The sequence below is a fragment of the Eptatretus burgeri genome, chromosome 13 (genome assembly GCF_056783735.1).
Source record: "Eptatretus burgeri isolate ZD-2024b chromosome 13, Ebu_testis_v1, whole genome shotgun sequence".
Taxonomy (NCBI): Eukaryota; Metazoa; Chordata; class Myxini; order Myxiniformes; family Myxinidae; genus Eptatretus; species Eptatretus burgeri.
In genome coordinates, this window is record NC_140973.1 from 22,979,815 (window position 1) to 23,006,289 (window position 26,475).

At 49.0% G+C, this 26,475-nt stretch overlaps 2 protein-coding genes across 5 annotated transcripts in view; one reads left to right on the forward strand and one right to left on the reverse strand.

Moving 5' to 3' along the window:
• The window catches only part of LOC147014061 (histone acetyltransferase KAT7-like), a 68,816-nt gene extending 67,757 nt beyond the window's left edge, over positions 1–1,059 (forward strand). For all 4 annotated transcript variants that reach the window (XM_085851667.1, XM_085851666.1, XM_085851665.1 and 1 more), the window contains exon 15: positions 1–1,059. In XM_085851667.1, coding sequence (XP_085707793.1) covers positions 1–102 — 102 coding nt within the window. In that variant the 3' untranslated portion in view covers positions 103–1,059.
• On the reverse strand, positions 866–26,270 carry LOC147014062 (uncharacterized). The gene is made up of 6 exons (XM_085851668.1): positions 26,099–26,270; positions 24,714–24,900; positions 24,556–24,582; positions 24,405–24,458; positions 2,022–2,073; positions 866–1,203 (listed from the first exon to the last, which is right to left on the reverse strand). Exons 1-6 carry the CDS (start codon positions 26,192–26,194, stop codon positions 1,197–1,199), a joined length of 423 nt encoding a protein of 140 aa, XP_085707794.1. The 5' UTR covers positions 26,195–26,270; the 3' UTR covers positions 866–1,196.
• Positions 26,271–26,475: the final 205 nt, after the last annotated feature.

Sequence of the window (26,475 nt, forward strand, 5' to 3'; positions counted from 1 at the left end):
GACATCATCGATGAGTGGTTGGAAAAGGAGGCCAAGAAGCAGGCCAGTGACAAAATCATTGATGCTTCCTGCCTCAAATGGAGCCCCCTGAAGGACTCTTGAGACTTCAGCAGCAAATGGAACCCCATAAAGGACGCTCAAGACTCCAGCAGCAAAGGGAGCCATTTCCTTTTGCCAGCACATTGCTCATTTTGTATAGACCTCACCAGCGAAGCACAGCCTTAATGTCTTCTTCATGTACCAGCAGCTCTCACCTATTCCTCCATAGTGTTCCTCATCTGCTTCCTGCCATGTGCTTTTTTCTTTTTTTTCCTTCTGCAGCAAACTGGTGTATATATATATATTTTTTTATATACAACCCATTCCCTTCCCATCCCTCAAAGATTGCCCTGGTTGCCCACCTTCCCCATTTTGCTGACTTTTCAATGGAGCAGTCAAAGTGTACACGCCACCAATTTGCCTTATCCCTTCCATCCACGTTGGTTGGCAATGACGCAATTTCCATCTATGCCTCCCGTTGCTGGCACGCTTTGCGTGTCCGAGTGAGTACTCGTCGTTATTGTGTTGAAGAAATTTACGGCTGTTTGTGATGCCAAGGAATAAACCCGCCCTGCCAAGCAACACCAAGAAATAATCCATTTTCTGCCTACAGGTATTCATTTCAACTCCATCGCATCGATAGCTGCCTTGTTCATGAATAAATAAATAAAAATTGAAGCGCCGATTTCGAATCGTTTACAATCGCGGTTATCGATTTGATGGATATGGGGTACGTTGATAAAGTTCTCAGAACGAGACAAGATAGTCCAAGAAATGCCAGCGTTTTTCATTGTTCAACAGAAACAGATATGATTGGTGGGAAAAATAATTTTAAAGCATTTATTTTCGTTATATGTGGTTTGACATTGACAAATCAAAAATGTTGGCGTTTCTTGGATGTGTGCTGTATATCGTTGTGAGAACTTGCTGAACTCCCCACTTTGCAAACTGGTGGAATGTTGTGTGTTGCGCCTTTTGCCGTGTATTTATGAAGATATACAGTAAACAACACAAGTACTATATGCCGAATGCCTTTCTTTTCACATCATAGTACACACTGTTCTTTTGTGAGATTGTTTGTAGGGTCGAATGTGTGGTTAAGCTGTGATCTGGTGCAGGATGCGATTTCTTCACCGTGGGGTGCCTTTCCAATTTCTTCATTTTCTGAAATGCACAATGTACTCTTAGTCAAAATTAAACTTTTATACACATACAGGCACACGTTCATAATCATACGCACGCAAAACTATAAGCACACTGTGTATCATGGACATTGTCTCATTGGTGAAGCCTCGTGCTACGGTGGACAGGTAGAATATTGGATGAAATTAACAGGACGTTGATTGAGGTATGCCAACCGAATCTGACGTTTTGGGCATTAACCCATCGTCATTTTTTTCTCCGAATACCTCGATCAATGTCTTGTTTATTCCATAAGCACCGCACGCTGATTCTTCTCTGAGCATATGACGTTCCCGACGTGGGCATTTTTGCTGTTCTCACGAGAGCTCCTCTATCAAAATTCCTTCAATTTGCACAAAATGTTATTCTATCATACACCAAGGCAACAACTAAGAGAATAATACGTTGCATTGCACTGCCTGCGGCTTTGAAAATTTAAATTGCTAATATCTCAAGACTGCCTCGCCTTTTAAAGCCATGGGGACCACAGGCATGTTATTAAGCAGTGTTTTGAATAATCGGTTCACCATTCATCTTCTGCATAGTTTAAATCTGCTTGCGAGTTAATTGTAACAACCTCTCTTGCGCACAGATTTGTTTGTGGTGTTTGTGGTTAAAGACCATGTTGCACCTGCCGACCACCATCTCCGCAAACCGTATTTTGCTTCACAGCATCGGATTGTTAACGATCTAGGTTATTCTGCTTTAAAAGCACCATAATGGAGCTGTGACTTGCTTTTGTAAAAAAAAAAAAAACCAACAACAAAACATTGGAAGGGGGACAGGGTTTACAAACTCACTTTTCAGGTTTTGTCTCCTCTTTGAGGAACAGGTGACGGCTATCTGATGAACCTGCAAGCAGACAGGAGAGTTAGTGCTGCCTGTGCATACTTCATTGAAGCCTCCCATTTACTTTTCCTTTTCTTTTACAGTTATGGAGTGAGAGGGGTGGGTAAAGTAAAGGATTATGTTGAGAACATGCAATAGAAAAGTGGGATAGTTAATAAGTTGCCATAGTCACCACACAGCTGATTGGTCTGGATTCCTGATCGGCCTTGTCAAAAATAGAATCTGGTGCTGTGCTGGCAGGGAATGCTGCATCTCAGAGCATGCTGTCCTTTAGTTCTGGACATGCTATCATTAGTAAATGATAACAACAATGTTCCCTTCCAAGGAACTTTGACACAGGAGGAGGCCATTAGACCCCTCAAAGCCAGCGCTATTATGACCAATCTATGGTCGTTTGTCCATGCTGTATCGTTTTTAATGCTGAACGTCGAGCAAGGAAGCAGGATCTACTTTGGTATGACTCTGCCGGGATTCAAACTACCAACCTTCCAATCTCGGAATGGACGCTCTAACTATTGGGCGACCGAGGCTGGTTTAACACCTCGTTCATATGGCAATGCAGTGCCATGCCAAGGGGTGCAACCCTTTGCACAGCGCTTCCATTGCACCCAGCACATTCTGTGGTGTACGTGATTACATAGACCTTTCGAAGCCTCCATTGCACCCAGCACAGGCGGTAGTTTACTTGATTGCGTAGTCGTTTGTTCACATGCATCGCACCAATCAGTCTGTGGTGGACAGTTCATGCATACCGCTGAGCTATCCTGCCAACTGTTTTCAAGTTATGTAGTGATAAAAATGATAAATCTATCTCTAATGGAGCAAATGCATATCTGGCTATGAATACACGACCGATCAAAAGTTTTAGAACATCCCCATTTTTCTAGTTTTACTGAAATTTAAGCAGTTTAATGTTTCAATGTACTCTGAAATTAAAGCATAGAACAAATAAACAATTGCACATGAAAAAGAGAAATCATGGAATCGTTTTGTTGAACAAAATTTAATCTAAAGTTTTGACTCGTCAAAGTAGCCACCTTTTGCAGAAATAACAGCCGAACATACTCGTGGCATTCTTTCTACAATGGAAATAAAATATTGTTCAGAAAGTTCTTCCCAACAGTGTTGCAGAAGTTCCCACAAATGTGTTGCACTTGAAGGTTGCTTTGCTTTCACCCTTCTGTCAAGTTCATCCCAAACCAGCTCGATGGGGTTTAAGTCTGGAGACTGTGCTGGCCATTCCATGATTTGAAGCCCACAGTCTTGTTCTTTTCTTCAAAGGTAGTTCTGACATAGCCTGGAGGTATGTTTTGGGTCGTTATATTGCTGTAGGATGAACCCCTGACCAAATAGGCATCGACCAGAGGGGATTGCATGGCGCTGCAAAATGCTGTGGTCGCCCTTTTGGTTCAGGGCGCCAGTCAGTGTGTTCAAGTTGCCGACTCTGGATCCAGCAAAAGAGCCCCAGATCATCACATTTCCTCTTCCATGTTTGACAGTTGGTGTCACACACTGAGGAACCATCCTTTCGCCTACTCGACGGCGTACAAAAACCCTGCGTGATGAACCAAAGATTTCAAATTTTGATTCATCGGTCCATAAGACCTTCCAGTTTCAGTAGTCCACTGGTAGTGCTTCATGGCCTGGGCAAGCCTCTTTTTCTTATTTTGCCATCTTAGCAATGGCTTTCTTACTGCCACTCGACCTGTCAAACCTGCAGCTCATAGTCTTCTCTTCACAGTTGAAACTGAGACTTTCTCGACCAGTGTTAAGGCGCTGTCACACCTTGACGATTTAGCTAGCAAAGGCAAAGTATAAAAATGTATGTAAAACATTGGCGTACGCTGAAATTTTTTTTTTTTTAAGTTTTGGTCGTATGCATAACATATTAGTAATGGGCACAGAACGTTTTGTTGTCTTATAGATAACTTATACCAACGAATGCTTAGCCTGTTGTCGGCGTTCACAACCTATGCCCAACGATAGTTTAACTTAGGCATAGCGCGCTGCACGTATCGCCGACGAACTCGTGGCGTAGCCTGTTAAAAAACTGCCGCACGCCGATTTAAATCATAACCGCCTGAGAATTGGAAGTGTCAACATTGCAGTCACACCTTGACGATTTAGCCAGCGTATGCCGACCTGTGAAAAATGTGTCTAAAACGCTGGCACACGTCGAATACGTTATGGGTAAGTTGTGTATACGTTAAGAGCATGCAGAAAAACCATGAAGTACACTCATATTTCGTGGTACGTTTAGTACGTCGCAAAATTTCAAGCATGCTGAAAATTTTACGACGTACTCACCGTATGGCTCACACGTTCCGCTACGCTGGGAATAAGTTGTAGGCACGATATGCGATCGTTGAAAACGTCGACACAAGTTCCTTGTAAGTTACTCATAAGTTGAAACACGTCGAGGTAATGTTTAGCATTCCCGAAACTTATTTTCTCCGTCAAGGCACATTTTCTTTTTTTCTCCTTGGCTCCGTGAAGGCACGTGACGAAATATCTGAAGTTGTTGTTTGTTTTATTTTTTTTAGTCTATCACGAATTTTAAAATATATTCGGACATTTGCTTTTAAGTTTCGACGTCGACGTGACAATATCCTCAAACAGAAAATATTCACAGAGGAGGAACTAAGAATAAGACATGAGCAAACTGAAGAGGCAATCGGACGTGATGTAACGGCACGTGACGAAATATCGGAAGTTATTGTCTTTTTTTTTTAAACGCTGCCAATACGCCATTATACGGTAGCTGTAAATTAGAAACACGTTCAGTAAGTTCTGTGGTCGTCCGGAAGACGTCAATCAAATACGTCTACGTACGTCAATATGCGTTGGAGGTACGTTACACATAGGTTCAAAGCACGTTACTCATAGGTTAGAAATAAGTTTTGGGTACGCTAAGCATTACCTCGATGTTGTGGGGGAAAAATTTATATTAATGTATTCTAAATTGTAACAAATGGAGTTTTAGAAATGTAAGTTTTATGCTATAAGTTGAATTGGCTGTTCTTTCTGGCCAAGAGACTTTTGCCCTAAATGTTGATAAATGTCTTGGTCTGGAGCGGTGTGACCTGAGCTGATAACAGCGAACCTTTGCCTCGAAATGTACGTCGTGGCTTCTCATCTAAAGGACATTTCTGCAGTCTGGGTTGATAGCCCCCACCACTCTCCCATGAAAGTATAAAATGCTTTGAAATGTAAAATTGTTTCAGTGCAAGTACCTGAGGAAGTATAGAATCTCGGTGGCTTATACTCCTTGGAACTGACCAAGTACCAAGTTAGAATAAAACTCTCTGATGTAATGTGGAAGTGAATTGAAATCGGGTTGGTCTAACTGTTGAGTAAAAGTAAGAATTGATGAAATAGAACCAAATAATATTGCAATCAATGGGGATTCTTAAGTTCATTGTACGAGGGTGAGAAGTGTATGGTGGATAATTAGAAAAATTAATTGTTTCACAAGGAAGGACTTGTGTGGACATCGGTTTATCAGTGTCAATGGGTTTTATGCAGGATTTTATAACCAAATCGGACAAATGTTAAACTCTGCCTGAAGTCAAATAGGATTCCATAATCGGCCAGTTGGAAGCCTTCAACGATCACAACAAGGTGGGTTAAAAAAATCCACATCAACGTGTTTCGATTTATGAGTAACTTACAAGTAACGTGCCTCGACGTGTGTTAACGATCGCATAACGTGCCTCGACGTGTGTGCAACGATCGTGTAACGTGCCTACAACACGTTACTCATAGGTTAGAAAGAAGTTTCAGGTACGCTAATCATTACCCCGACGCGTTTCGACTTATGAGTAACTTACAAGTAACGTGTGTCGACATGTGTCAACGATTGCGTAACGTACCTACAACTTATGGCCAGCGTAGCGGAATGTGCGAGTCATACGCTGGCATACGTCGTAAAATTTCAAGCATGGACATTTTGAGGACAACCGCAAAGTACAATGATGAAAGCCAGCGTACTACAACGTATGGCAGTGTTTTTCAGCGTGCTCTTAACGTATACAAACTTACCCATAACGTATTCGACGTGTGCCGGCATTTTAGCCCAATTTTGCATACGTCAGGTATACGTTGGCTAAATCGTCAAGGTGTGACAGGGTCTTTAAGCTGTGCTTGAAGCTGCTGTTCTGTGAGCCACCTATCACACAAGCTGTTAACTCTCAGAAACTTGTCTTCTAATTGTGTTGTGGCTTTGGGTCTACCAGACCTCTTCCTGTCAGAGTTTCCAAGTGCCTTTTGGTGGTGTAGGAAACTACTCACTGACACCTTGGCTTTTCTTTGCAATTTCTCCAAAGGAAAGACCTATACTTTTTAAGGGTTATAATGGTCTGTCTGTCTTCCTTTGTTAATTGTCTTTTTCTCGCTATTATGATAACAATATACTACTTCCTGCAGTGCAATATTATCCAAATAATGCTTCAGAGGGTGTTGCAACATAATCTGTTCTAACACTGCTTTTTATATAGCCAGAGGGTTTGTAACTAATCAACAAAAGTTGGGACACCTGGAGGAATTGTTTGCATCAACTTTCAAGGCTGAATTTACTTCCACTGCTGTAGAACAGCTGCAGTTGTTAACCCATTACTTGTTCCCTGAAAAGGGCCTTTTTAACAACTCTGAAATTTACATTATTTTTCAGTTTTTGGTAAACTAAGCTTTTTTTTAACCTCTGGCAGTTTACCGCTTGGTTTTGTACCATTTCAGGTTATTCACTGGATAACAACTCTGAAATTTACATTATTTTTCAGTTTTTGGTAAACTAAGCTTTTTTTAACCTCTGGCAGTTTACCGCTTGGCTTTGTACCATTTCAGGTTATTCACTGGACTTGAACTGCTTAAATTTCAGTAAAAACTGGAAAAATGGCGGTGTTCTAAAACTTTTTACCAGTCATGTACATGTATATGAAGACCCAATCATATCTCACTGTTATCAAAGGGAAAAACCAATCAACTCTCACCTAATCAATTACCCCAAGTGGTGAGGATTATCAAATAAATTAACTCCTCCCATGCTTTCCCAGCCTAAGAAAGCTGCATAAAGCAGCCATGAAGAGCTGCATGTATACACACAGTGTACAAAACATGAGGAACACCTGCTCTTTCCATAAAAGAATGATCAGGTGAAATCTATGATCCCTTATTGATTGCACCTGTTGAATCTACTTCAATCAGTGTAGATGAAGGGGAGGAGACAGGTTGAAAAATGATTTTAAAGCCCTGAGACGTGGATTGTGTATGTGTGCCATTTACCCTCTGAATGGGCAAGACAAAATATTTGAGTGCCTTTGAATGGGCTTTGGTAGTAGGTGCCAGGCACACCGGTTTGAGTGTGTCAAGAACTGCAACGCTGCTGAATTTTTCATGCTCAACAGTTTCCCGTGTGTATCAAGAATGGTTCACCACCCAAAGGACATCCATCCAACGGCAGGCCAGTGATCTTAAACGGCTCATTGATGAAAGAAGCTGACATGAATTGTGCAGAGCAACAGACGGGCTACAGTTAGTCAACCGACAGTTCAGTACAACATTGGTGCCAAAAGACCCATAAAATGCACAACTCGTCGTACCTTGACACGGATACACAACTCGTCAAACCGATATGTAGGAGAATTGCGTGCTCAGCCAGTGGGTGGCCCAGATGGCAGAGCACTGGTACGGTTCACGAGAGGACCTGGGTTGCATTCCCGGTCTGGGCGCGTAATCTTCCCACATGTACTGGATATACACTGATGAGCCCAAACATTATGACCACCTGCCTAATATATTGTGGTCCTCCGTGTGCTGCCAAAATAGCGCCGACCCGCCGAGGACCACCCGCCTAATATATTGTGGTCCTCCGTGTGCCGCCAAAATAGCGCCGACCCGCCGAGGCATGGACTCTCCAAGACCCCTGAAGGTATCCTGTGGTATCTGGCACCAAAACATTAGCAGCAGATCCTTCAAGTCCTGTAAGATGCGAGGTGGAGCTACCATGGATGGGTCTTGTCGGTCCAGCACATCCCACAGATGCTCAATCAGATTGAGATCTGGAGAATTTGGAGGCCAGGGCAATACCATGAACACTTCATCATGTTCCCCAAACCATTCCCGAACAATATGTGCAGTGTGGCAGAGCGCATTATCCTGCTGAAAGAGGCCACTGCCATCAGGGAAAACCATTGCCATGAAGGGGTGTACCTGGCCTGCAACGATGTTTAGGTAGGTGACACGTGTCAAATTGACATCCACATGAATGGCCGGACGCAGGGTTTCCCAGCAGAACATTGCCCAGAGCATCACACTCCCTCCACCGGCTTGTCGTCTTCCCACAGTGCATCCTGGTGCCATTACTTACCCATGTAAATGGCTCAGACATACACGGCCATCCACGTGATCGAAGAAAAAACGGGACTCATCGGACCAAACGACCTTCTTTCACTGCTCCAAGGTCCAGCTCCGACGCTCGTGTGCCCATTGTGGGCACTTTTGACGGTGGACAGGTGTCATCATGGGTACTCTGACCGGTCTGCGGATACGCAGCAGGGTGTGATGCACTGTGGATTGCAACACATTCCTCCCGTGACCACCATTAAAATTTTCTGTGACTTGTGCCACAGTAGACCTTCTGTCTGAGATAGATAGATAGATGGGATAGCCTTCGTTGCTCTCGTGCATCGATGAGCCTTGGGCGCCCAACACCCTGTCGCTGGTTTGTGGTTTGTCCGTCCTCGGACCACTGTCGTTAGGGACTCACCACTGCTGACCATGAGCATCCCACAAGCCTTGCCTTGCCGAATTGTTGGTGTCAGATATTGAGATATGTGTCAGATATTGAGAGGAACGCTCGAATATAATAATTATATGGAGGTTTAGAATGAAAAGGATATAGATATGTGTCAGATGGAGAAATGGAGGGAAAAAAGAATGCCGATATAGCGAGTGCAGAAATGGGTTGAAAGGAACGCGCCCTTTGCACCTTGCACACACGCATCCCGCCCAACGTGGTGTGGGGTTGCCTTTCTATTATCCGCCTCGGTACGTGTTTCGTGCAGCATGGGCGTCGTGCTGGGTGTGTTTCCTGTGTTGTGAAAAACACCATCCGTGCAGCCTTTTTAAGAGATATTCATTCGTGTGCCTTTTCAATGTAACCAGCAATCTTCCCCAGATCATCGGAAGCTCGTGTCGATAATGTCGAGCTGCCAAGCAGACTATTCCCCTCCTCCGCAGAAGTTATTGCGAGGGTATGGTGGTTTCCTCGCAGCCGTGGGACGTGATGCACGCAAATTCGGATTTACCTCAGAAATACGCAGAAAAGAAGAGTAGGAATGAAGTTAGAAAAGAAATGATGTAAGCAAAACTAGCTATGAGATCTTCGCGACGCACGCCCCCGTTGTCCCACCAGACAAAAGGGAAGGAAGGGACTATCGACACGTATATTAATGGAGTAACTGTCTTGAGACCACTGTATGTTGAATGCATGCGGTTCCGAGAACCGCAACTATATGTATGTATGTATGTATATATATATATATATATATATATATATATATATATATATATATATATATATATATATATATATATATATATATATATATATATATATATATATATATATATATATATATATATATATATATATATATATATATATATATATATTGTTGTGGTTGACGAAATTCACAAACCACCATTCAGGTCCCTTAGGTGAGATATCTCGGTAAGTATATGTATAGTTAGGCCCAAACCCGTTGTCTAGAGGGAATAAATGTCATTCATGCGGGCTGCGACTCTTCAGGATAGCCGTTTTTCTTTTACTATCTTTATTTTGGACCAGCCGCCATTATTACCACCACCAACCACGTCTCAACAGCCATCACAACAACAACCACCAACCACAACGCCGCTTCACAACAACAACCACCAACCACAACGCCGCTTCACCACAACCGCCATGACCTTTACCGTCACAACTCGCCACCATCGCATCACCGTCATTCCCATGCCACTTGTGGGCGCCGATGCTGGACTCGTGTAGGGCGCGCACCGAGCAGCGTGTTCAGAAACATCACAGACTTTCCGAGAAAAACGGATCAAAAACGACTCACGCCCACTTTTGTTCCGTCCAATCGGTGAGCGAGGGGCGATTTGGCCCTGCCTCCAGGGCGTTGGAGGGCGGTCGCTATATGCAAATTCATGGATCAAAAAGCATTCACGCCCACTTTTTCTCGGGCCAATGGGCAGCGAGTAAGAGAGGTGAAGGGTCGGAGGCAGAGGGTCAAGGGTGAAAGAGCGAAGCCACGGGGCTTATAAAAACGCCTGCGTTCGTCAGTCAAGTGCAGTTCAGTTGGAAGTTGAGTTGAGTGTGCGGAGTTCAAGAGAGTCGTCGGTGGAGTTGGAAAGAAGTGGTACTAGTCAGAGTGAAGAGGACGGAGCTGTGGAGGGGTGACGGCGGCGAAGGCGGATGAGGGGGTGCTCGCGTCGGTGCCGGGAGCTGCACACCAGAGAGGCCAGCAACGCGACCGAGGTGGAGGAGGAGACGCTCGCCGCGGGACCCGAGACAGGGTGAATTCCTCCTTCCCCCGAGCATCAGCAACCCCCTCCTGTTTCCCCCCGCGCTGAGATAGTGCGACAAAGGGGGCCCCTTTTCCCACCCCCTACCAGACACTGTCCGCGAGGCCCGCGGAGTTGAGGCGCCACCGCCGCTCTGCGTCTCATCATCAGACGGGTAGGCCCGACACGGTCTCGGCCCCAGGCCCGCCTACCCCCCTCATCCTGGAGGGTGGTTCTCTTTTCTTTTGCTTTGGGAATATGTGTTGTCGGCGCCGTCTGTGAAGTAAAATTGTATAAGTGTTGCCGTGTGCCCGGTAGTCGGATAGATCTGCATTGTTGCATTTGCTTTTTGTGTAATATTGCATTGTATTCTTCTTTTACATGTGCTTTTGGTGGAATTGTATATGTGTGCTTTCCGTTCATCGCGAAATAAATGTGCTTATTGTTGAACTGTTTTCCCGCTTCGCTTCGTCTTTTCCTCTATTGAATCTCCATCTTGCTTCACGTAAAGGGTTGGTCGTGGGCTAAAACGCCCGATAATTAATCGAACCGTCGAGGCCGACGAATAACACCGCTCGGTTATCCCGATAGTACGGAACGGGTCGCTTAAAGTGGCCCGTGTCCGAAGTCGACCTGCGGCGAGGTGCGATCGCCCGGTCTACCCTCCGTGTGGGTACTTAGGTAGGTCGAATTTGGCGAGCAACCCTATCCCACGCGGGGGCCGATTGGCACGATCGCGGTGAGACCGAAAGGTCCACCCGTGACTGGTTCCCGGCGTTAGTCCGAGAGGGTCACGACTGGATTGTCCGTCCGGCGGGCGACGTGCCGCGATTCGCGTTACGTGGCCGTCCGCACGCCGGCGGGCGCGAATCCGCAACACTGGTGTCAGGTCGTGCGATACAAATCCATCGCCCTCCTCGCGGCACTGGTATCGGAGAATGGGAAAACGGGCTCTCCTGCCTCCGGCTAAATTCACGGGAATCGGTCCAGGGGTGAGAGAAGCGACCCCCGATTCCCTCCAAATTACGAGCGAGCTAAATTAACCCTTTAAGAGAAGCAAGATGGCGTCTCAAGGCGAGCGGGAGCCGGGGGTATTAGAAATGGATGTAGAATGTGTAGAATCCATGGCTCAGGATGAAATCCCCGTGCAGGAAATGTTAATTGTACAGGAAAACGAACTCGCCCAACTGAACCCAGAGCCCGAAATAGGTGCGGCAGCGGCCGCGGTGTATGACACCTCCCCTCCCCCTCTCCACCAAAACCCCCCAACCCCTGTCGAAACGGCTCACCCAAGCGCACCCGACATGGCCCAGCTATTCACCATGCTGGCAAAAATGTATGTGGAAATGACAGCGAACATGATCAAGCAAATGAACGAAAAGATGGATACATACACAAATGAAATGAAAAACGAAATGAAAGGCATGAACGAAAAGATGGATACAAACACGAATGAAATGAAAAACGAAATGAAAGGAATGAACAAGCAAATGAAGGAAGAAACTAAAAAGATCCGGGGTGAGACGCAGAACATAGGCCGATGCCTGCAGGCGGGCATGAAGGCCGTTAGCAGGGAGCTTAAAATGGCGACTCCACGTGTCGGAACGAACGAGCTGGAAGGGGGTGCAACGGCTGTCGGGCCCGCGGTGGAGGCGGGTAAGGAAAAAGTAATTCGGGAGACAAGAGACGAGGTGAAAGTAATTGCGAGGGAGAGAAAAGAACAATTAATTCGGAAAGCAAGGATGAGGTACGCGGAGATCGTGAAAGAGCAAGGAGTGAAAAACAGGGAAGGACGGGAGTGACTTAAAGAGAAAGCAAGGTTGACCTACATAAAGATAAGGGAAAGACGCCAGAAAGAAGCGGAGACCAATAGACAGGAGGGGACAACAGAAACTTATAAATGTATAGAGACACGGGAGACAAAAAAAATAGAGGAGAGACTGCATGAATTGGACAAGGTTAGAGACGAACACACACACACAGAGGTAGTGGAGGACGATGAGGTTGAGCTGGCGGACCGTGCAGGGACCCGGTGCGAGCACCTGGATGGCCTCCTCCAGGAACGAGGGGAGGGAGTATGCCCCCTTGAGGCGAGTCACGACCAGGTGAGTTCGGTCGTGCTTTGCGAGGTTGAGGGGACGAGTGCTGTGAACGGGTGCACGGAGAGCTTGGGGGGTATAGAGGCCCCAGAGACCCTTGTGGGGACACGAATCCCCAGTGTGGTTGTCCCTGTGTGTGTGGTGCAAGGTGTGAGTGTGTCCCCGTGTGTGGAAGCGACCCCGTGTGTGAGTGGTGTGGTGGCGATGGTGCCAGAGTACGTGCTTCCCAGCACGCCGTGTGTGGGTGAGGCACCGTGTGTGAGTGAGGCCGTGTGTGTGGATGAAACTGCCAGTGTGGATGGGGCACCGCGGGTGAGTGCCCCCGCGTGTGTGAGTGAGGCACGGTGTGTGGATGAGGCACCGCGGGTGAGTTCCCCCGCATGCGTGGGTGAACGGCTGTGTGGAAGGCCGCGAGTGAAAGGAGCACCACGTGTGAGTGGTATGGTTTATGCAAGGGAGACCGTGTGTGTGAGAGAGCGGTATGTGAGGGAGATGTCGGTTGGCATGCGGGAGCACGCAGCCGCGTCTCCCGGTGTGAATGTAATGGAATGGAGTGTTAGCGTCGTGACACGCGGGAGTGCGTGTGTTGAATGGCGACGACGGCGACATGAGAGGAAAGAAAGCCGAGTGGCGGCTGTAGTTGTTTCGGGGACCGTGCCGGGTTCACCCAGCAGTGAGCACGAGGTCCGTGCTGTGCAACGCACGAGGCCCCCACGTGCTCGCTTGCGAGAGTGAAGTCCCGGTCCGGAAACGCACGCGGTGGATTTGCCGATCCCGCGGACGGACAAAGTTTAGGCAGGATTATGGATTTGGACCGGACGGGTTCTCCACGCGATCGTGTGTGTTAAGCTCCAACGGGCAAAGCACATGTGTTCGCGTGGGGAACCCCTCGAGACGTGGGGCTTGTGTTTTTTTTATGCGCACGGTGACGTCATGGCTGCACGTGGGGTTGGAATCCGGCAGGAGGGGAATCCCTGCCGGATGGTACCGTCCAAGGAGGGACGAGGAACACGTGCAGCTGCATGATGTCACGGGCAGGTGCAAAGTGCGCGAGTTGCCGCGCTGGTGCTGCGCATGAAAAAAAAAAAAAAAACAAGCCTCACTTTCGGGTGCACAGGATTCCTGGGCAAGGGGTGGAAGACCCCCTTGACTAGGGCACAGGATGAAAACTAGTTAGGGGGAAGGGTTAGCTTAGTTAGACCGACTTCATGGGGCAGGGGTAAGTCCTCATGGAGTCCGTGGAATGGATTAGTTAGAGGGATTGTAGCCAGATTTAGGATGGGAAAATGGGAATAGATTTAGAAGACAGTGACAGACAGTGAATGTGTAGTGGGGACGTAGCTTAGCTACGTAGTGTTAAAAGGAACGTGCTGTAGTTTAAGGGACGACGTGGGAGCACGAGTTAGTTAGGGGATGTAGTTAGAAGGATGGCAGAGTTCGGCGGTGAGTGTGTTGAAGAGTTGGTGAGTTGTGAGGTGAGTACTTGTTGAGTGAGTGAGGCCAGCGGGTCTGTGTGAGTGGAGCGAATGGGGAATGCATGGTGCGATGAGTGATTGGGGGGAGGAGTGACTCCCGCCCAAGGGACCCCGGGTCAGTGTAGACTGAGTTAGGCGGTTAGTCAAATTTACAAAATGGAGGTCGTTTTGTTGTTGGTGGGAGTGTAGGCTCGAAACCCGTTTGGAGGGGTGCAGGAGCCCTGTTGACGGGCTGGGAGCGTGGCTGCGAAAAGTGAGTATCGCTGAGTGGGTACCCCGGGCACCAGGCTAGTCGGCCGTGGTAGGCCAAGGGCCCATGGGGGGCCGGGATAGAGTAGTGGGCACGGGTGCGCCTGCTTGGTGCGGGGGCCCGGGGCGCCATTAGCCGCGTGGGCAGTGTTGTGGGCACGGGTGACCCTCGGAAAGGGGCCTGGGAAGCCAGCCTGCCACGTGTGCGTTTCAGGGGAGGTGCCATGGGGGGCACTCCCCGGTGTTAGGGAGCTGGTAGGCTCGGAGGCAGTGTAGTGCCCGGGGGTGCCATAGCGGGAGATTCGGCAGAGGGTCGTGCCTGCCAGAGGGAGCCACGTGTCCCAGCCATGAGACCGTGTGAGGGCACGGAGAGAAAATTGGGGGGCGAGGCCCGAAATTGTGAGGACACCAACACAGGCGACGGAAATCTGGGTTGTTAGAACCAATAGTTTAAGCGAGAGGCGCTTGTTGAAAGCCCCGGGGTAGTTTAACAGTTAAATGGTTAGGGTAGATTAGGAGATGTACCCCTCCGCACCATCCATCCCCTCGCTCTCGTTGTGGGCCGCTGGACCCACTTTGGTTATAGATCGCCGAACTCTAGGGAGGCCATTCTGAGGCTTCGTTGGGCCTCGACACAGGACGTTAGCTCTCCCTTGTTCCCCTCCGGGAAGGGAACGTAGGGGTTGGGAGTAGGCTTGGTGACAGGATAGGTTAGCCGAACAAGGACGATAAAGGGGGTTAGGGGACGATTTATAGTGGGAAAATAAAAGTAAAAATAAAAAAATAAGTTGGGGCTAAATTGGGGTTTGGACAAATTAAGGGAGTGGGTATGTACAGTGACAGGCAAAGGCGATAGGTGGGAGGGAGACAGGTAGGTAGGTCCGAGCCCGCCTTCCAAGTGGCCAGCACCACCGCACTCCCTCCACCAACCTCCACTGAACGGCAAAGGCTGGCCAACTTCATCTGCCGGCTGGCTGTTTTTCTTCAAGGCCTGTGCCGGCCCACTTCATCGGCAGCTGTTGTGTTGCTGCAAGGCCTGTGCCTGCCGGATCATCTGCAGCTGTGGTACTTCAAGGCCTGTGCCGGCCAGTTCTTCTGTGGGCTGTGTTTGCCTGCTGCCTTTGCCATGCCATGCCCACTGCCCCTGTTCACCAGCCCCGTTCAATTTTTGCTTTGCCCCCCCTGTTCATTTCCATGTGCGCCAGGATCCGCAAGGCAACAGTTTGCAAGCTGCGAGAACTGCCCTGTTGGCAGCTACAACACGGGCCTGCAGTGGCGGCCCGTGCACCGTGTTTGTGTTCAAGCCATCCATCCATCCATTCGTTGTGCTCATTGCGTGTGCCACTTGAGCTGGCACGGAGACTGCGTTGTGCAGCCCATGCACCGTTGTGGTTCACTGCGTTCAGTTCAAAAGGGAAGGCCTTGGACTGCGTGTGAGCAGCCAGCCACGTTCCCTGTCACCTGCATTGTTTGAGCCAGAGACTGCATGCGGGCAGCCTGGCTCCCTGCTCACTGCTTTCTTTTTGCAGAGTTCAATGATCCTGGGCCATGGTTTAGTGTAAAATTTGTAAGTTAAGGTAAGATGTACTGTAAATATGAGTGCGCCCCCGGCATGTCTGTCCTAGCGCCGGCAATTTTATTTAAGTCGTCCGTGTGAGTGAGTTTGTTTAGGTAGTTACGCAGCCCTCAGGTTATTTTGGGGACACGAATACCATGAATGTCGCACTCAGGGATCCGTAGATAAAATGTACTAGGGGAAAACTACACATGATGGCACACGAAAATTTGACGACTCGGGACGAGTCTGTAAAAAGGGGAGGGGGTAGTGTTGTGGTTACCAAATTCGCAAACCACCATTCAGGTCCCTTAGGTGAGGTATCTCGGTAAGTACATGTGTAGTTAGGCCCAAACCCGTTGTCTAGTGGGAATACATGTCATTTATGCGTGCTGCGACTCTTCAGGATAGCCGTTTTTCTTTTATTATCTTTAATTTGGACCAACCGCCATTGTTACCACCACCAACCACCGCTTCGCCACAACCGCCACGACCTTCACGTCACACCTCGCAACCGTCGCATCCCCACCGTTCTTGCGCCGCCTGTGGGTACCGGTGTTGGACTCGTGCAGGGCGCGCGCCGAACAGCGTGTACAAAATCACGGATTTTGTGCTTCAAAAACGGATCAAAAACGACACACGCCCACTTTTCGCCGTCCAATCGGTGAGCGAGGGGCGAATTGGCCCCGCCCCCAGGGCGTTGGAGGGCGATCGATATATGCAAATTTATGGATCAAAAAGCATTCACGCCCACTTTTTCTCGGGCCAATGGGGAGCGAGGTGAAAGGTCGAAGGGAGGGGGTCAAAGGCGAAGCCACGGGGCTTATAATAGCGACCGTGTTCGTCAGTCCAGGGAGTAGGAGAGTCGGGAACAGAGAGTTAAGACTTCGCGGGCGGTGGAGTTGGCAAGAAGGAGCTGGTCGGCGTCGTGTGTTGGAGTCAGAGTGGAGGGGACGGAGCTGTGGAGAGGCGGCGAGGGCAGACGAGGGGGTGCTCGCGTCGTGCAGGGAGCTGCACCCCAGGGAGGCCGACAGCGCGACCTGGCCGAGGTGGAGACGCTCGTCGCGGGATAATAAAACTCCTCTATACCCCGAGCATCAGCAACCCCCTCCTGTTTCCCCCCGCGCTGAGATAGTGCGACCAAGGGGGCCCCTTTCCCACCCCCTACCAGACACTGTCCGCGAGGCCCGCGGAGTTGAGGCACCATCGCCGCTCCGCGTCTCATCACCAGACGGGTAGGCCCGACCCGGTCTCGGCCTCAGGCCCGCCTCATCCTTGAGGGTATTTTTCCTTGGTTTTGGGTATGTGTTGTCGGCGCCGTCTGTGAAGTAAAATTGTATAAGTGTTGCCGTGTGCTCGGTAGTCGGTATTAGCTCTGCATTGTGTCTTCGCTTTTACATTTGCTTTTTGTGTAAATTGCATTGTGTTTTTTCTATGTGCTTTTGGTGGAATTGAATATGTGTGCTTTCCGTTCGTCGCGAATAAATGTGCTTTGTGTCGAACTGTTTCCCGCTTCGCTTCGTCATTTCCTTCATTGAATCCTCATCTTGCTTCACGTAAAGGGTTGGTAGTGGGCTGAATACGCCCGATAATTAATCGAACCGTCGAGGTCGACGATAACACCGCTCGGTTATCCCGATAGTACGGAACGGGTCGCTTAAGTGGCCCGTGTCCGAAGTCGACCTGCGGCGAGGTGCGATCGCCCGGTCTACCCTCCGCGTGGGTACTTAGGTAGGTCGAATTTGGCGAGCAACCCTATCCCACGCGGGGGCTGATTGGCTCGATCGCGGTGAGACCGAAAGGTCCACCCGTGACTGGTTCCCGGCGTTAGTCCGAGAGGGTCACGACTGGATTGTCCGTCCGGTGGGCGACGTGCCGTGATTCGAGTTACGTGGCCGTCAGCACGCCGGCGGGCGCGAATACCGCAACAATATATATATATATATATATATATATATATATATATATATATATATATATATATATATATATATATATGTATAATTGTCGCGGTTCTGAGAACCGCATCCCTCCAAAGCAATCGCAACCATCATATAGCGGTCCCGAGACAGTTATTCCATTAACATACGTTCAGATAGTCCCTTCCCTTTTGTCTAGCAGGACAACGGGACAGTGCATTGTGTGGATCTCATAGCTCAGTCTGTTTGCACCACTCTAACTTCATTTCTACTCTTCTTTTCTGATTATTCCTGAGGTAAATCTGAATTTGGGTTCTTGCGGAGGCCAACACGTGTAGCACGTGCCGTGGCCGGTGAAGGAGAATAGGAAAGCCGCGACAACACCACACAAGCATCGACAGCGCAGCTGTGAGGATACAGCGATACCTTTGAAGGAACCTCTGCCACAAGCTCAAGATGATCGTCTGACGTTTCCAATGATCTGGGATGAGATTGCTGGTTGTATTGAAAATGCATACGAATGAATATCTCTTCAAGAGGCTGCACAGATGTTGTTTTTCACAATACAGAAGCAAATGACCCAATATCGGCGAGAGCATGGCTGGCAGCTTGGTGCCAATAACAACATCGTCAGAGGCCGATAATAGAAAAACAACAACCACGCCACGTTGTACAGGACACAAGTGTGCAAGATACGGGTGGTGCGTTCTTTTCAACCCATTTCTGGATTTAATTATATCGGCATCCTCTTTTCCCTCCATTTCTCCATCTGATACTTATATCTATATTCTTTATCATTCCAAATCTCCATCTAATTATTATATCTGATTCCTGTATATATTATATCAATTCCTGACACAGATCGGGGTTGGCCCTGTGCTCAGGATAACAGAATCGGCCGAAAGTGAGCGCTGACCAAATGGGCCATGGCGGATCCACGCGTACTGTACGAAATATGCTTGATAGCAGAAGATCCCATGCTTAGCTCGTGACACCTTATTATTGTACAGAGCAGAGCACGGATGGCACACATCTTGTTCTGGTCTGTGCATGGGTTTATCCTAACATCTTATCGTCTGTGCATGGGTTTACACTAACACTTCACCGTCAGTCTTCACTGGCGGCCGTGGGTGTTCCCCACGGACGGCGGATGTCTCCTCGCCTCTCCGCCCAGCAAAGCCGCAATCAGGCAGAGGCGTGCTGTGAAGTTCAGATCGTTTAGGCCACATAGCGCATCGCAGAGCAGGCATTGATCAGCGCTAATCGGGGGTGCCCGGGTGGGCATGCGGGGCCGACACGACCCTCGGCCGGTCACCAGGGCACGGTCCGGGAGATCGGTGCAAGGCAATTTATGTCGCGGAGTTCGGTGCGGGGCGATTCATATCATGGGGCTCAGAGCGAGACGATTCCGCAGTTGGAGTTATCTTGCCGGAAGTGGAGTGGAGCCACTTCCGGCCATCACGGCCAGGCCACGCAGTGGTCTGAGCCCAATCAGAGTGGCCGATTCGGGTGATGACACTGCTTCGGGGTCTATAAATGCCCCCACCCTGCACCCCAGGGTCTATAAAGGATGGGTGGCGAGGCCCTCCGTAGTTCCAGTTCCGGTTTTGGTGTCTTGCCCATCGCTGTTGTTGGCTCGTCCCGTTCTCTGCCAGGCTTGGGATCGATCTCTTTGCCCATCTCCTGGCTCCGCCATCTTCACCTGCCTGTCATCGCCTGTGACTCCGCCTCCATGTCGCTAACTCCACCCACCCACCTGGTCCTGTCTACCACTCCGCCCACTCACTCTCGACTCCGCCTTCTCCACCCAAGTCTCTCCCTTCACGCCTGACAGTCACATCTCATTCTCTGGACCGACGCGAGCTTCACGAAGTGCCATGAAGCAAGAGACGGCACGCCAGCCAGCAGGGAGGTATTGCCCAGCAGAACATCTCCCTAAAAATGTGTTGGTGGCGCGATCGGGCAATTGTGCAACGTATTGAGAGACCGTTAGCCTCATCTCCTCTCCTTTTTCTCTTCATTGACTCCTCTTCATCAGGGTGAGAGATATATATATATATATATATATATATATATATATATATATATATATATATATATATATATATATATATATATATATATATATATATATATATATATATATATATATATATATATATATATGGCGCCTGTCCTCGTTTAAGTTTAGAGTGCAGAATAATTACATTGGGATAACTCTGCTCTGTGTCTGCTCTTGTAAGTTGCTTGTATTATTGTCTCACTACACTTTTCTTCCTATCTCTGCTTACACACAACAAGAAAGTACATTCACTGTGCCACATATCTTTCCTCACCTGCCTGTTAATAAATTATTAGTAGAAATGTTCCCAGATCGTTTTTGTCTTTTCTTTCATTTATCCAGCATGGTCTGTTTCCAAGCTGGGACTTTATTCCCAATGATCCATTCCTTTTAGCCGGTACGTCCTTGGCAGTGTCGCTCGGCTGCATCTGATCCCGTAAAGTGATCCAGTTCGGACAAGGCGTACCGAGAGTGTGTTCCCCGGTAATTAAATCACGTGATTAATTAGGTAACCCAGTTAACCCATAGACGGGAGGACCCCAGGTCACGCGGTTGAGTTATTGGCGTTTACGGTCGGTTAGCGACCCGCGGCGTCACGGAATTATCCGTTTGCGACGGCCTGCAATTCCGGGGAGTCTGGTGGGAACCTGAGATAGCTTCCTCCGCTGGTGGTCTTCTCACCCAACCCCTGGCCTGCAACAATATATACACACACACATACATGTTCGTGCTCCATCATCCCGAGCGAGCGTTTCCTGCTCCGTCATTCTGAGCGAGTTGTTATGAAATAACACCCGATTTCTGAGCCGTTTGCCGTATTAACGTAGTTTCTAAATACCGAGCCAATTTTTTTCCCCACCCGTCACACGCAACTGTTTATAAAGGATAATGTTTGTGAACATCTCACTGAAATGTCTACATTAATGTTACGTTGTTTTTCAGTGAAAGCTACTCAAGGTTTCTGGAATGTATACAGTACGTACTGCAGCCGGTAATCACACTGACTCCAACCTGCCGATTCCCGAAAAATTGCCGATATCGGCCCTGAGTGTGTTTTTCAAAAAGCATTATACATTCTGTGAACTCCCCTACCCCCACCCCTCTCTTTGTCCCATCTTTTTGCTCCACCCCTTCCCAATGCATTGCAGCACCCTCCTCCCACATGTCTATATCTATATATCTCCATAATGTGTATATATATGTCTCTCTGTCTCTGTCACTCTCCCTCTCCCCCGGACATATTCAGACGATGGTTATGTCTGGACGGTGTTTTTCTCTGGACGGCACCTTGGCTCCGGGCGGTGTATGGCTCCGGGCGCGTCCAGGCGGTGTTTGACTCCGGGCGCGTCCGGGCGGTGTTTGGCTCCAGGTGTGTCCGGGCGGTGTTTGGCTCCGGGCGCGTCCGGGCGGTGTTTGGCTCCGGGCGCGTCCGGGCGGTGTTTGGCTCCGGGCGCGTCCGGGCGGTGTTTGGCTCCGGGCGCGTCCGGGCGGTGTTTGGCTCCGGGCGCGCTGGGCGGTGTTTGGCTCCGGGCGTGAGTTCATCTTCGTATGTGTTCATGCAGTGTTAGTGTCTGGACGGCTTGGCTCCGGATATGTCCAGCGGGTTTTGTCTCCAGACGTGTATGGGTGTTGTTTGTTTCTGGGTCGTGTTTTTCATATGACCGGTAGAAAATGGATTTCAGATTTTATTTTGTTTCCATCTTCACTGTTATTCCATGCAGAATCATTTTGATGAGACAGTATGAATCATAATTAACGCTTCACCGCACGTCTGCCTTCCCTTCCTCTCACCTCACACTGTCTTCCATTCGCACAACCCTCCACCTCTTCACTCTCCCCCCCCTCCACCTCTTCACTCTCCCCCCTCCCTCTTTTTCCTCCACTCCTCTCTCTGTCTTCCACCCTCTTTTTCTCCCCACCCCATATTTAGTATTTCCGTCAGTGAGGCGATGAGAGCAAACGAGAGAAGTCGGCGCGAACGAGAGAAGTCGGCGCGAACGAGGGAAGTCGGCGCGAACGAGGGAAGTCGGCGCGAACGAGGGAAGTCGGCGCGAACGAGGGAAGTCGGCGCGAACGAGGGAAGTCGGCGCGAACGAGAGGAGTCGGCGCGAACGAGAGGAGTCGGCGCGAACGAGAGGAGTCGGCGCGAACGAGAGGAGTCGGCGCGAACGAGAGGAGTCGGCGCGAACGAGAGGAGTCGGCGCGAACGAGAGGAGTCGGCGCGAACGAGAGGAGTCGGCGCGAACGAGAGGAGTCGGCGCGAACGAGAGGAGTCGGCGCGAACGAGAGGAGTCGGCGCGAACGAGAGGAGTCGGCGCGAACGAGAGGAGTCGGCGCGAACGAGAGGAGTCGGCGCGAACGAGAGGAGTCGGCGCGAACGAGAGGAGTCGGCGCGAACGAGAGGAGTCGGCGCGAACGAGAGGAGTCGGCGCGAACGAGAGGAGTCGGCGCGAACGAGAGGAGTCGGCGCGAACGAGAGGAGTCGGCGTGAACGAGAGAAGTCGGTGTGCCCTTCCTTGCCATTACGGTTGAGGCACGTCACGGCAGTGATTGTGAATCAACCTTCAGCATGAGCCTGACCCTTTGTCCGAAATATCGGCTTCTTCTTTCTCCTACCATAAAAAATCGAAGAGATTTTTTCGAAGAGACCACATACAGTTTGTTTCCTGAGAAGCTCGACACACTCCTCGAAGGAGCTTTGAGCCACACCATTCTTTTATCGTCGAGCCCAATCCTGCGAACATCATCATAATTTTCGCTCACGTTGACGAAACCACGGTTCACCTGGAAGTGGAAAATTAGTGGTTTGGCCACTGGGAATGCTGGGGGAAAAAAAAACAATCGCGTAACCGCTGGGCCTGGAATCTGAATATCACGTAAACATCGACCCTTCCGCATAGTTTGCCGGCTCACCATGCCTCATCCCGACCTCGGAGTGAGTGGTATGGAGACCTGTACCATCGGTGAGAGGGGTTATCAGTCGACTAGCTCAGCCATTTTTGGGTACCTCAGTGCTTCCACGGCGGCTCGAGAACCTGTCAAAGGCATCCAGTTCAAATCTCACATTTTAAAAATGCACTTTTAAAACAAAACACTGCTCTGTGCGGTTATATGGCGCTCGGTGCGGTTTATTTCTAGCGCTGTTCACACGAAACCATCTCGGTAGCTCCAGATCCTGACAAAGTAGGCACCTGGTTCAAATCTCGCACATTCTAATTCGTATTTCACACTCGCAGTGCTCGGGGCTGTTTGCAACCGTGGAGCTATGCTCACATGGACCCATCAACGTGGCTGTGTGGATATGGTGGCATGGACCGATGACTTGTCTATGATGTCATTTGGGGCTATCCTGGACTGAGATTAGTGTCTGGACGGCTTGGCTCCGGATGAGCCTCGTTATCTACGGGGACGCACATGAGACGACCTTGATCGCATGACATGCCTCGTTGAACGGAGCACCCTCCCATCTTCATGGCATGGAGCACAAGATCTCACGTAGATCTCGGTATATTGTGCTACATGCCGGGTCGCTCACGTCGGTCTCGGGATCGTACACGTCACTCGTCCTGCTTGCTGCCAAAGCCTCCGCGGGTGTGATAGAGGCTTCTAGAGCATATATCCGAGTCATATTTTGCATTCGTGAATTACAGAGCGAGGATGAGAGCGTACAAGCATTCCTCGTCTCCCATACTATGACCAATGTTCAGGACTCAGCCGCACGTGAGACAACAACCTCGATCACATGGCACGCCTCATTGAACGGAGCACTCTCCCATCTTTGCCGCACGTAGTATATTTCAAATCTCTTATCCTGCCTTTGCCTCCCTTGGTTTACTGGGGAGACAAAGGCAGGCTGTAATTGTGGCATGGTCACACACGTAACGGGCGCGAGCGCATCGCGTTACGATTTCTTGAGCACGCAAAGTACACGAACCATGTCCATATCCATGCCCATGCTTCCATCTGTCACTCATCCCTATTAAATCACACTCACCGTAATACTCGCATCGGCGACTAACGCCTTGCATTCGTGCACACGTCCATTATTCTCGCAGGTTTGTTCCATTTTGTCCCCGAAGCCGCCGGTGTTACCATAGTCACTTATCCCAGTAACCAAGCTCCTCTACTATTGACCACATCCCCATCATAACCAGACCCCCATGTGTCTTGACGTGTCCCTGCCACATGCGTCTTTTCTGGACCAAGTTCCCTGTATAATTAGCTTTTTTTTCCAAGAGGTGGGAACGTGCCACAGACATTGCCACCAATGTGTTTTGCTTCCTTGAATCCAACGGTGTCCAACTTTCACACTTCCCAGCTTCTATCTGGTTTCAGTTTTCACCTCAATTATAATACAGGGGCCAAATGCAGACAAACAATAATGTACGTGTCGAAGAGACAACAAATACTTACCAAGAGCGTCGGCAGAGCGCCCCATTAGTCCATAAAACTCGTTAGATTTCTTATCTATGGCAAAAGATAAAATAAATTCACATTTACCAATGAGTTAGGTATTTTTTTAATTTCATATAATCCCAAAAATTCAATATTTTTGGCCTCTCACCTGATTGAACATTTTCTTTTATCATCTCTGCATTCAAGAAAAGATTTGTGTTACGTTTCATCATCATCATCATCATCATCATCATCATCATCATCATTATTATTATTATCAACAGAGCTGGGACTGGCTTGTTCGACAAACGATCAAACGTGTCTGACCTGGCTCACGGCGTCCCATAAGACCTACAAACTCGTCCACGTGACGCTTTCCGCTCCGGGCCGCTGCCTGCAGGAGACGCCCAAGCAACTTCACGCTCGGATATTGCACGTTCTGCCCCTGCACACTCGGCCGCTGCACACACCGCCACCATGTGCTCACCGCACTTGCTTTGCCGGGGACATCGGCCTGTTCGAGCCACATGTGAGAAACCATGGTGCAGAATGATTTCAGATAAACCCAACTTTCCCAAAAATGCTGTGCAATCATACAAGCCATCTATTTATTACAAGCGCAAATGTGTAATGTTTGAACTGATCCACTCATTTTCCTCCTCTAAACCCGTTCCTTCCCCTCCCTCCTTGACGCCCATCTTCCAAACCTCTTCCCTTTCTCTGTCTATTCCTCCAACACTCCACTTATATGATACAATGGAATATTGATGCAAAATGAGGCCATTAGACCTATCATGCCTCTCCCACATTCATCCTTGCTAGGCTGCCACCCCCAACTCCCCTACCACAACCCAATCCCAACAATCCACGAGCACACTCATCCTCTATGACACCAACCCCACTTAAACTCAACATCCACTAAATAGGATGTGTGTGGGGGGGGGGGCAAGGGATGTAATGGTTTTCATCCCCACTTATTTGAATCCACACAAATGTGATGTATATACTCCCTCACGGGTTGGTATGTCGGTTTACTTTTTCGGTGGAATTCACTCCACACTGATGATGGCCAGGTAGTCAGAAATGTGTCCGTGGATTGATTTCTTTCCCGAAGGGGGAAGGTTGATGATCCCGCGAACAGAGCCTTCGAAAGCCATTTGGGCCGATTGATATTGTGGTTAGCAGCTGATACTGCATTAGGCAGTGGGCGGTTATGTTTAATCACAGACTGCAACTGAGTCAGTTTTCTCATTTAATATTATTGATTATGCTTGCTGTCACTTAAAGTTCTTACTTGCAGGTAATGGGTACCTAAACATGGTGAGCTTGGTATCCTAAGATCCTGAGTTCAAATCCCACTCGGCTGTTGAATTAATACCAGGTGGGTTTGACTCTGCCTGTCATCCTTCCGAGGTCGGCAAAATGAGTCCCCAGCTTGCTGGTATCCTGTGCCGGAGTGGCGACCCGTCCAGGATTGTGCCCAATAGCCAAGGAGACTGCTTAGGCAGCACCAATGCTCTGCACAGAGTATGGTCCCACTGGATGGATGGATGGATGGATGGATGGATGATACCTAAACAAGGTGGATGGGTGGCAAGCACCTCTTGAAGATCAAGCCCCCTGTCGGAACTGCTGGTGTGGCACACGAGTTAGCGGTCACCATTCCAGTTAAGTGGTGTGCATGTTGGAGTCATGAGTGATGTTTTCTGTACCTTCCATGAGGTGGCCATTGAGGGGCAATGTGGAGTCTCACACCAGCCAGTGAAGAAAAGTGAGAGGAGGTGGAAAGCTAGGAGAGTGCGGGACATGGTGCTGTAAGGTGTATCCAAGAAAAAGCCGGTGGTGTACAATTGGCTCTCGATGATCCTCCACCAGGAACACGGACTGAAAAACACGACACCTCATATCAGGACACAATCCAATAGTGCCCCAAAAAAGAAAATTTCTGAGCTGTTGTGGAACGAATTGAAAACAGCAATACATATATGCATAAGAGTTCATTCACACCGCAAATCAGTGCAGGGCAAAGAGGCTGCTCCCCCATCCATCCACCCGGCACGGCACGTGCCCGGAGCGTTTGCACCGAGCT